Genomic DNA, 12,681 nt, shown 5'->3' with positions numbered 1-12,681 from the left:
AGAACCCGGAGGAAACCGACGCAAACACGAGGAGAACATACAAACTCCTTGCAGATGTTGTCCTTTGTGAGATTTGAACCCAGGACGCCAGTGCTGCAAAGCTGCAGTGCTAACCACTGAGCCACCGTGCTGGCAAAAGAAAAGGCAGTTAACAGGAACAGTGGAGGTCAAGATAAGGTCTGGAAGACCAAAGAAAATTTCAGTGAGAGCTGCTCATAGAATTGCTTGAAAGGGAAATAAGAACCCTTGCTTGACTGCAAAAGACCTTCAGAAAGATTTAGCAGACTCTGGAGTTGTGTTACATTGTTCTACTGTTCAGAGACACCTGCACAAATATGGCTTTCATGGAAGAGTCATCAGAAGAAAACCTCTCCTGCGTCCTCACCATAAAATTCAGCATCAGAAGTATACAAAAGAACATCTAAACAAGCCTGATGCATTTTGTGAACAAGTCCTGTGGACCGATGAGGTTAAAATAGAACACTTTGGCCACAATGATCAAAGATATGTGTGGAGAAAAAAGGGCGCAGAATTTCAGGAAAAGAACATCTCGCCAACCACTAAGCATGGGGGAGGATCAACCATGCTTTGGGGTTGTGTTGCAGCCAATGGCACGGGGAACATTTCATGGGTAGAGGGAAAAATGGATTCAATGAAATTTCAACAAATTCTTGATGCAAACATAACATCATCTATAAAAAAAGCTGACGTTGAAAAGAGGATGGCTTCTACAAATGGATAATGATCCTAAACACACGTCAAAATCCACAATAGACAACCTCAAAAGGTGCAAGCTGAAAGTTTTACAATGGCCCTCACAGTCCCCTGATCTGAAAATCATTGAAAGTCTGTGACTAGACCTCAGAATAGCAGTGCAGGCAAGACGAGCCAGGAATCTCACAGAACTGGAAGAATTTTCCAAAGAAGAATGGATGAAAATCCTTCAAACAAGCATTGAAAGACTCTTGTCTGGCTACAAAAAGCGTTTACAAGCTGTGATACTTGCAAAAATGGGGTGCTACTAGGCACTAACCATGCAGGGTTCCCAAACTTTTGCATCAGTCCAGTTTCATTATTGTAATTTTTAAAATGTAAAAGATGAATATATATACAGTACAGACCAAAAGTTTGGACACACCTTCTCATTTAAAGATTTTCTGTATTTTCATGACTATGAAAATTGTACATTCACACTGAAGGCATCAAAACTATGAATTAACACATGTGGAATTATATACTTAACAAAAAAGTGTGAAACAACTGAAAATATGTCTTATATTCTAGGTTCTTCAAAGTAGCCACCTTTTGCTTTGATGACTGCTTTGCACACTCTTGGCATTCTCTTGATGAGCTTGAATGTACAATTTTCATAGTCATGAAAATACAGAAAAATCTTTAAATGAGAAGGTGTGTCCAAACTTTTGGTCTGTACTGTATATTGTTTGCCTAAAATACAAAGGAAATGTGTCATCTTTAATTTTAGCCCTTTTAATGATCATTTCATCTTACACTTTCTTAACTGTTCACAATAACAGTAATTTTGACCAGGGGTGCCCAAACTTTTACATGCCACTCTATATATACAGACTTTTTGCTTAATCTTCATTCCGATTTTTTACATTCCTCTGCTTTGTCCAACTTACAATTAAATTTTGAGAAGATAAATCTTCCTTCTGATATAATTTCAGACTATTGCTGTAGTTATAGTTATAGGTTTTTGTTTACTTTTTTTTTGCAAATGTTTAAAAAAAAAGCAAAAAACAAACATTCAAACAAACATTGTCTCCGAAATCGTAATGGCTCTTAACACATTATTTAAACTGTGTGGTGAACAATATATATTTTTTCCCAAAATATAGTACTTTGTCTGTTTCAATTCCTTGCCATTTTCAAACTCTCTGCTTGCTGTCAGTAAATAGGAATATGTCGTTCATATATCCTGGGGGTGCAATCTTGTCCTGATGACACACTTGGATCGCTCGTTATAAAAATAAGGGCTCATTTACACTTCTGTATTACCTACACATATTAATTTAAAAACTGGAACTAATGCATTTAAAGTAGTTTTATTCACATTTCTCATGTTTTTATTTTCACTCTTTTTTAGGGATCTGTATAGGTGTCATTTTTAGCCTATAGCAGTCATGGGATTGTTTTTCATAAAGCATGCTCTCTTTCTGCATTGTTCACATGTGTGTACTTAACGTAGTTGTTAGTAAATCTTACCCAGAATTCTACAATCTAACACGTATGGCAACCACCTCCACTGCAGCTGCTGCTACCTGTCACTTGCGCTGTCATTTCTGATTTTCTTTTACCTGTGCAATCCGTGTTACTGAAAAAGGTCCATTTTAGGACCGAAATGTCTGTTTTGAATTTCCTGCACAAATAAATATCTATTGTTTTCACATCCGAGTGCCAAGTTTACTTTACACACTTAAAGGGATAGGATCCTACTGGGGCACCGAATATGGGAGTGCCGTGCTTAAGGCTATGTTCACACATCATCGTTTTTTCAGCGTTTTTTTGATGCAGTTTTTTATGCAACTTTTCATCTGCCTTTTGCAGTACCAGCAAAGTCTACGAAAAAACAAAAATACGCTAAAAAAACGCATCAAAATTTGTATCAGCGTTTTTGATGCCAAAATAGAATGGGGTTCTTTTTTTTTCACAGAACTTTATGTACATGCATAAAAATAGACAAAAGGACAGTGAAAAAAAACGCATCAAAAAAGCACGAAAACTGCAAGAAAAATCCTGAACAAAATGCCCTTGAAGATCAGGTTTTGCTGCAGAAAATTGATGCCAAAAAAAACATGATGTGTGAACATAGCCTTAGTCTTCTACAGTATGGCAACCACCTGACTGACCCCCAATAGGAGCAAGGTTGGATTTTAAAGTCTTGTTCAGTCCGTTCATTTTTCACGCATGTACCTATTTCAGTCTATGGGCCTGTTCACATGCCGTTTTTTATAATGGATGCATGTGCTTCTCCATGTGTGGTCAGTGACGCATACAGACAGCACACGTCCATATAATATGCTCCTCTAATAAGCCGTTAAGGCTCATTCAGACTTGTTCATGTTTGTGTTTTATCTGTGAGTCTTTAAACTCCTGGGGTGCAATGCAAAATCTCCAACTAGACCCCTTAAGTGTCGTTAATAGTATTGGTCTTCTCTTGCTGGCCTATGGGACCCTTTTAGTACCTCCAGGCTGCGGGACCCTCTTGATGCAACCTCTCATACCCATTATAGTTAGGCCCTTGGACTGAGCTTTTCCAGGAGCATTATATAATAAGGAATTATAATACAGAACATAATAAACAGTTGCTAATAACTCCTAGCTGCGATATCAGAGTAAAACACACGTCCTAATCTATACCGCTGGAAGTACACAGTGAGACCGAAAAATGCAGACTAAGGGCGATTTTACGGTTTCATTGATGTCACTCCTAGGACAATGACGTGAGAAGTGGCAACTGCTAATACTGATAACATTAGAAATGGACAGATTAAAATGAGGCCTTAGGCTTAGTGCCCACGATGCAGAAATGAAGCAGAAATTTTCCTGAGCATTTCTGCATCTCCTTGGCAGAAAAACGCATGCATTTTTTACATGCATTTTTGACGCGTATTTGACGTGTATTTGCATGCGTATTTGCCGTGCGTTTTTCCAATGCATTGTATAGGCAAATACGCATGCAGAAACGCACAAGAATTGGTCATGTCCGTATTTTTTCTGCGAGTAAAATCTGCACAGAAAAAATACGGACCATGTGAACAGAACTTGCAGAATGTCATAGGAAGTCATGGGATACAGTATGCAATGCGTTTCTGGAGCGTTTACGCTCTGCAAATACGCACCAAAATACGCACCAAAAACGCATCGTGGGCACACAGCCTAAAAACCTGCACAAGTTCAATCCTGCAGGGTAGTGGTGAATCAGCGCCGCTTTCTTGGATCCTATCAGCTGACTCCATTGTTCTCACTTATACCCGCACACTTTCACAGCAGATTAAACAGAAGGCATCGGTATCAACAGTTGATATGAAGGTGATGACGGATGGTGGGACTGGCAAAAAAACATTTCTTACTTTAAAAGTGATGTAGCAGAGCTAAATTTGTCTTTTGGTTTAACTCATGTGCAGGGTAACCTGTCAAATCATCTTGGAGAACTTGTCGAGCCAAGAAAGACCCCTTTACAAATGCAGATGCCCCTTATTTGATATTGTCCAGTAATATGCCACTATCCTTATGTATGTTTTTATAGATTTTGCCTGAATATTATATAGATGAGTTTGTCACAACTAAGGTGATGGATCGTTAAAGGGTAAATATGCCTGTAGTTCAATAATTCACCTCTGCTACATACACACAAGGTTGGGTCCATACGTTGTGGCCGTAATCGCACTGACATGTGGCTGAATCGGTTTATTGCATGTTCGTTACCAATGAAACTCCTTTCAACTCCAATCAATTTGAAAACCGCGCCAATCTGCGCATCCAATGCCACGTGTGAATCCAGCCATAAATATATCACTATAACGCACACCGTCACACAGAACCCTTGCAACGTAATCCTGTTTTTACAAGCGCTCGCCAACATAATAGCTTGTTTAACACAATCAGTTGACAAGCGAGTAAAAGCAGGTGTTCACTTTTCGCTATCCTATACAGGTGGCAAATACACGAGGCACACCGTTTTCACCCAACATGTGCTGAGCACTTCACTTCAGATTTATACATTTACACTATAAGGTTGCAAAACTCTAAAAAACTGCATGCAGAGGTAAACTAAAAAGTAACAAAAGCAATAAAATAAACTGCAACAACGTAAGCATTCGCTGATGCGATTTTGAATATGCAATTTCCTTTTACAAATGCAGCAATAGTTAATTTGTTAGATTTACAACTCTGCACTATTATGCGAAACCAAAAACAGTCAAATCAGCTCTAACAATATCAGCTCTACTACATCTGTACATTTTAAGTATCTCTAGTGCTCTCAAACTTTTTTTCCATACAAGACTTATTCTATAAGAGACACATACCATATCCACGAGTGACGCCGACTTGGAAACTCTTTAACTGTTAGCATGGCTGATGCGTCTCTGTACTTGCGCTGCTTGGCTACTAAAAGGGGTAGTTATCACTCTCCGTCCTTCCCTCCCACCCTGTACTAGAAATCTTTAGCTCCGAGCTGATGAATAATATTCACAATGATGTGTTCGGAGGTGTTAGTAGTCCAAAAAGTCCTGCTCCTTCAGCTAAAACAGAAGGTTCTCTGGTCTCGTCTCTAATCTGTTCAGCACAAAATCCTTTTCCGTTGACCAGTTAATAAGGAGTTTAGAAAGAATTCAGGATTCTGTTTTCAAACAAAGCCTTTGTTTCTTTTTCCAGGTACAAGCCTTAAAAGTAAAGAGCGAGACATATTTTGAGGTCCTCTGCCAAAGTCCACATGACTAAGATTAGTCAAGTAAAATTTCATTTCTTCACTCCACATCGTGTCAGTAGCTGCTGTATGTCCTGTTTGACTAGTTCTAGATTATTTAACCTATTGAATGAAAACTCAGGAACACATAACACGTGAGATCAGATTTCCTGAATGACAAAACCTATAGGACAGCGGCAGTGAACGCCAAGGGCTCCCCAAGCTCTAGTCACTGCCTAAGCTACAGTAAAAGCAAACATAAAACTATCTGCTGAAATGTGATTAGCCATTTCAAAAGGACTTTCATTTTAAGTGTTTTTATGTAACCCCTTAACTGCCTTGTATTTTTCAAGAGTAAGAGGACTGATACAGTAAATATGGTAAAACAGTGCAAGAAAAAGCTTTAGAATAATGAATAATATAGAGACTGTAATACTTCCTCCTATGTACAAGAATACAACTACTATAATACTGCCCCCTATGTACAAGAATATAACTACTATACTACTGCTCCTATGTACAAGAATATAACTACTATAATACTGTCCCCTATGTACAAGAATATAACTACTATAATACTGCCCCCTATGTACAAGAATATAACTACTATAATACTGCTCCTATATACAAGAATATAACTACTATAATACTGCTCCCTATGTACAAGAATATAACTACTATAATACTGCTCCCTATGTACAAGAATATAACTACTATAATACTGCCCCCTATGTACAAGAATATAACTAGTATAATACTGCCCCCTATGTACAAGAATATAACTACTCTAATACTGCTCCCTATGTACAAGAATATAACTACTATAGTACTGCCCCCTATGTACAAGAATATAACTACTATAATTCTGCCCCCTATGTACAAGAATATAACTACTATAACTCTGCCCCCTATGTACAAAAATATAACTACTATAATACTGCCCCCTATGTACAAGAATATAACTACTATAATACTGCCCCCTATGTACAAGAATATAACTACTATAATACTGCCCCCTATGTACAAGAATATTACTATAATACTACCCCCTATGTACAAGAATATAACTACTATAATTCTGCCCCCTATGTACAAGAATATAACTACTATAATTCTGCCCCCTACGTACAAGAATATAACTACTATAATACTGCCCTCTATGTATAAGAATATAAACAACTTGTCTCCTCCATACATCTGTGACCTAGTCTCCTGGTACTTACCTGCACGCAACCTCCGATCCTCACAAGACCTCCTGCTCTACTCCCCTCTTATCTCCTCTTCCCACAATCGCATACAAGATTTCTCCCGTGCATCCCCCCTACTCTGGAACTCTCTACACTAACATATCAGACTCTCGCCCACCATGGAAACCTTCAAAAGGAATCGGAAGACCCACCTCTCCCAACAAGCCTACAACCTGCAGTAACCCTCGCTCTACCATACTGCTGCACGACCAGCTCTACCCTCACCTACTGTATCCTCACCCATCCCTTGTAGACTGAGCCCTCGCGGGTAGGGTCCTCGCTCCTCCTGTACCAGTCGCCGTCACGTTTTGTTCAAAATTATTGTAATTGTTCTTGTATGTATACCCCTTTTTCACATGTAAAGCGCCATGGAATAAAAGGCACTATAATAATAATAATAATAATAATAATAACTACTACATTACTGCTCCTATGTACAAGAATATAACTACTATAATACTGTTCCTATGTACAAGAATATAACTACTATACTACTGCCCTTATGTACAAGAATATATTTGCTATAATACTTAAAGAGGTTGTCCACTACTTTTTCATTGATGACCTATCTTTAGGATAAGCCATTAATATCTGATCAGCCGGGGTCCGACACCCGGCACCCTAGCTGATCAAGCTTGCGTTCTTCTGATAGTGGCTGAAGCTTGGTACTGCACATCCACTTTCTATTCAAATCAATAGGAGGCGGATGTGTAGTACCCTGCAGTGGCCACTACCAGAAGACAGCCAGCTCCGCAAATGATTATTTCCGACTGGTGGTCGCCGCCGACACCGATAGAAGCTGATCGGCGAGGGTGCCGGGTGTCGGACCCCAGTCGATCAGATATTGATGATGACCTATCCTGTGGATAGATCAACAATAAAAAAGTAGTGGACAACCTCTTTAATATATCTACTATAATAATTTTTCCACTGCAGCAGTGAACACAAAATAATTTTCATGTTTAACCACAAATTTCAAGTCATAGGCAGTGATGATGTCACATCCATTATTTGTGTGACCAATGTAGCCAAACACCGACCTCAGTGATTGGCTGCATTGGTCACACAATGAACAGGACATGACTGCTAAGGTTAGTGATTGGCTACAGCGCACTTATATTAATGATGGGCATGACATCATCATTGCAGGACTGTCTGGGACATGGAGTAGCAGGGGTTGAATTTGTAAGTGATGTTTATTTTATTATGTTAACACATTCCCAGCTCTTCACTATTTTTTTTTTCAATCCCGGACAGTTCCTTTAAAGAAGCACTATGCCCATCAAAGTTTTTTCCTCTTAATATATTGCAACCATCATATTATACAGCACTGTGTACTTACAATTGCTTTTTTGCCCTTCTACCCGCTAATTCTTCTCTTTTCTCTGCTCTATGTAGAAACAGGAAGTCTCTTGTCCCTGTATTTATCATTCCCCTCTTCAACTCCTGACCCAGCTGCTCTCTCCTCCTCCCCCCAGCAAGGGACTTTTGCTGTGATTTATAACTCATACAGGGAAAATTAACCTCCTGTTTCTACATAGAGCTTAGAAGGATTCAGCTAGGCAGTTTTTAATCATGTGATGTAATAGACCTAATGGAAAAGAGAAGAATAAACTGTGTAGAAAGGCAAAATGAGCAATTGTAAGTACACAGAGATGTATAATATGATGACTGCAATATATTAAGAGGATTAAAATTTTGATGAGAGAAGGACCAGAAGCAGTTCTTCTTTAAGAGTAACAAGATGCTGCACACTTGAAGTTACGGTTAGAGATTTTTATCCTATAAACTGTTGTACTAAGGACGTTGGGTAAATATGCACTTATCACTAAATGACTATGTTTCCTGCATATCAGGGGTGTCTCACTGAAAAGTAAAATACCAAAGAATCTTTTTTATTTATAGCAAGCAACAGATATTTGACTGATAAATATGAGCTAAAAAATCTTATTATTATCCATTTCCAATACTTTGTTGCTATTCACTATTCTGCTTGCTTCAGAGCTGAAATCTTTTAGCAGCTCTTTAATGTTCAGTGTCTGCACAGTGTGATTAGCTTCTAGTTATGTGTGTGGTGGATTCAGAATTTGACATTGTGGATGAAGGGGCACAATCAGCAACCATTGCCTGCAGTGCAACGATAGATTGTTGCACCCCTGCCCTCTTTCATGGGCATCTCTACTAATATCACTTTATTGGCATCCTTGCCTAGCATGTGTGTATTTTATTGACATTATGGGTTAGATGGCTCATTTTATACAGGTGTGGCTTTTAATTTAAAGTTTCCTTCTTATCACCACAAAGACAGACTATTTTCTATATAACCTGAGTCTAGTTTCAGATTTATCTATGTTATGTAATATTTAAATATTCATTTATATTAATATTTCTGCCACAGATTCCACTGCAAATACACGGCAGATGTTTGATTGTACGCATAGTGTCTTTTAGGTTCAGGTTTAGGTTTTAGGTTAGAGAAACTGAGCACACAGACTAGTCCTATAGCAGATGTGACGGCTTATATATCTGTGACCACATAGTTGTTTCTATACGGTGATGTGTGCGCTTTAGAGAAATGTGTACAGTCAAAGAGAGATTCGAGAGACATGGAAGGCAGAGGCATGAGGTGAGAACAGAGAGAGAAGTGGGGATGCAGAAAGGGACAGGAGCTGGAAATAACAGAGATGGGGAGGCAGAAAGAGATGTGAGCAGAGGAGAGAGAGATGAGGAGGCAGAAAGATGTAAGCAGAAGAGAGAAAGTGATGGGGAGGCAGAAAGAGATGTGAGCAGAGGAGGGACAGATGAGGAGTTTGAAAGAGATGTGAGCAGAGGAGGGAGAGATGAGGAGGCAGAAAGTTGTGAGCCGAAGAAAGAAAGCGTTGGGGTGGCAGAAAGATGTGAGCAGAGGAGAGAGAGATGAGGAGGCAGAAAGCGATGTGAGCAGAGGAGAGAGAGATGAGAAGGCAAAAAAGAGATGTGAGCAGAGGAGAGAGAGATGACGAGGCAGAAAGATGTGAGCAGCGGAGAGAGAGATGAGGAGGCAGAAATAGATTTGAGCAGAGGAGAGAGAGATGAGAGCAGAGGAGAGAGAGATGAGAAGGCAGAAAGAGATGTGAGCAGAGGAGAGAGAGATGAGGAGGCAGAAAGTTGTGAGCCGAAGAAAGAAAGCGTTGGGGTGGCAGAAAGATGTGAGCAGAGGAGAGAGAGATGAGGAGGCAGAAAGCGATGTGAGCAGAGGAGAGAGAGATGAGAAGGCAAAAAAGAGATGTGAGCAGAGGAGAGAGAGATGAGGAGGCAGAAAGATGTGAGCAGCGGAGAGAGAGATGAGGAGGCAGAAATAGATTTGAGCAGAGGAGAGAGAGATGAGAGCAGAGGAGAGAGAGATGAGAAGGCAGAAAGAGATGTGAGCAGAGGAGAGAGAGATGAGGAGGCAGAAAGTTGTGAGCAGAGGAAAGCAGATGAGGAGGCAGAAAGAGATTTGAGCAGGGGAGAGAGAGATGAAGAGGCAGAAAGAGATGTGAGCATAGGAGAGAAAGATGAGGAGGCTGAAAGAGATGTGAGCAGAAGAAAGAAAGTGATGAGGAGGCAGAAAGATGTGAGCAGAGGAGAAAGATGAGGAGGCAGAAAGATGTGAGCAGAGGCGAGATGAGGCAGAAAGATGTGAGCAGAGGAGAGAAAGATGAGGAGGCAGAAAGAGATGTGAGCAGAGGAGAGAAAGATGAGGAGGCAGAAAGATGTGAGCAGAAGAGAGAAAGATGAGGCAGAAAGAGATGTGAGCAGAGGAGAGAAAGATGAGGAGGCAGAAAGATGTGAGCAGAAGAGAGAAAGATGAGGCAGAAAGAGATGTGAGCAGAGGAGAGAAAGTGATGGGGAGGCAGAAAGATGTGAGCAGAGGAGAAAGATGAGGAGGCAGAAAGATGTGGCAGAGGAGAGATGAGGAGGCAGAAAGATGTGAGCAGAGGAGAGAGAGATGAGGAGGCAGAAAGATGTGAGCAGAAGAGAGAAAGTGATGGGGAGGCAGAAAGAGATGTAAGCAGAGGAAAGGGAATTATGGAGAGGAGAAAAGGGATGTCTGCGTTCAATAAAGAAACTTGGAAGGCAGAAAGAGACATGAGCCAAAAATAGAGAGTGTGATGGAGATGGCAGGGAGAGATATGAGCTGAAAATATAAAGGGAAACAGAGAAGCAGAAAGATGTGAACTTGCCCCATTGGGACAGCGATGGTAATGTACGTAAAGCGCTGCGGAATATGATAGCGCTATATAAGCAAAGCATAATAAACTGTCGATAGAGAGACAGACATGGAAGGCAAAGAGAGAGATGGGCTGGGAATAGAGACAGAGAGATAAAGAGGCAGGGGCTGAAACACCAGTTGTGCCTGACACAGAGTGTGCAAACCATGGAGCCTAACAGTGAGGTAAAGGGGCCTTTTCACCTCCAAGCCAGCTCCTGTCTTAGACACGAAAAGGGGCCTATATTCTGTTCTTTCACAAGGGCCCTTTTCTGTCTGTGTCTGTTTCTGTTGAGAGGCATAAAGAGATGTGAGCTGGGAATAGAGAGAGGAAGTGAGATGTGAGGCAAAAAAGAAGACATGAGCCAAGAATAAAGAGAAATGAAAAGGCAGAAAGGATACGTGAGCTGGGGATAAACAGAGAGAGAGATGGGGATGCAGACAGAGACATGGAGACAAAAATAGAAAGATGCGGAGGGCAGAAAGAGGCATGAGCTGCAGATAAAAAGAAAAGAAAACACAGAAAAAAAACAAAAAGCCAAGGTTAGAGATAGGGAGGGCAGAAAGAAATGTGAACCAAGGATAAACAGAGGTGGGGAGAGTAGAAGAGAAAAACAAAAATACTAGAGACAGGGATGGTATGGGGAGAGAGGGGCAAGGAAAGAATCACGTAAAACAGGGCAAGCAATAAAGGAAATGTATCATCAGAAAATTACCTATTACTTAAACCAAAGTTTAAGCCATACGGCATGGTGATGTACAGTGGGTATGGAAAGTATTCAGACCCCTTTAAATTTTTCACTCTTTCATTGAAGCCATTTGGTAAATTCTAAAAAGTTAATTTTTTTTCTCATTAAAGTACACTCTGCACCCCATCTTAACTGAAAAAAACCCAGAAATGTAGAAATTTTTGCAAATTTATTAAAAAAGAAAGTATTCAGACCCTTTGCTCAGACACTCATATTTAAGTCACATGCTGTCCATTTCCTTGGGATCCTCCTTGAGATGGTTCTACTCCTTCATTGGAGTCCAGCTGTGTTTTATTAATTACAAGGCACAGATCTGGCCAAGGTTACAAAAGAATTTCTGCATTACTCAAGGTTCCTAAGAGCACAGTGGCCTCCATAATCCTTAAATGGAAGAAGTTTGGGACCATCAGAAGTCTTCCTAGACCTGTCCGTCCAGCCAAACTGAGTAATTGTGGGAGAAGAGCCTTGGTGAGAGAGATAAAGAAGAGCCCCAAGATCACTGTGGCTGAGCTCCAGAGATGCAGTAGGGAGATGGGAGAAAGTTCCACAAAGTCAACTATCACTGAAGCCCTCCACCAGTCGGGCCTTTATGACAGAGTGGCCCAACAGAAACCTCTCTTCAGTGCAAGACATATGAAAGCCTGCATAGAGTTTGCTCAAAAACACATGAAGGACTTCCAGACTATGAGAAATAAGATTCTCTGGTCTGATGAGATGAAGATAGAACTTTTTGGTGATAATTCTAAGCGGTATGTGTGGATAAAACCAGGCACTGCTCATCACCTACCCAATACAATCCTAACAGTGAAACATGGTGGTGGCAGCATCATGCTATGGGGTGTTTTTCAGCTGCAGGGACAGGATGACTGGTTGCATTTGAAGGAAACATGAATGCGGCCAAGTACAGAGATATCCTGGATGAAAACCTCTTCCAGAGCACTCTGGACCTCAGACTTGGCCGAAGGGTCCCCTTCCAACAAGACAATGACCCTAAGCACACAGCTAAAATAACAAAGGAGTGGC

General features: G+C 40.5%; 1 protein-coding gene across 3 annotated transcripts in view; it reads right to left on the bottom strand.

The window, feature by feature from the left end:
• The window catches only part of PDE4B (phosphodiesterase 4B), a 570,792-nt gene that overhangs the window by 270,653 nt on the left and 287,458 nt on the right, over positions 1–12,681 (bottom strand). The window contains exon 1 of one of the 3 annotated variants that reach the window (XM_073643833.1): positions 5,052–5,549. The exons of the other annotated variants lie outside the window; for them this stretch is intronic. Coding sequence (XP_073499934.1) covers positions 5,052–5,098 — 47 coding nt within the window. The 5' untranslated portion in view covers positions 5,099–5,549. Of the gene's footprint in view, positions 1–5,051; positions 5,550–12,681 lie in introns of those variants that run through there. 3 annotated transcript variants of the gene reach the window in all.

Source organism: Phyllobates terribilis, unplaced genomic scaffold (assembly GCF_046119375.1).
Source record: "Phyllobates terribilis strain yellow unplaced genomic scaffold, ASM4611937v1 Scaffold_8__6_contigs__length_399053987, whole genome shotgun sequence".
Classification (NCBI taxonomy): Eukaryota; Metazoa; Chordata; class Amphibia; order Anura; family Dendrobatidae; genus Phyllobates; species Phyllobates terribilis.
Note: the sequence above shows the minus strand (reverse complement) of the source record. Positions and strands in the feature narration are given on the sequence as shown.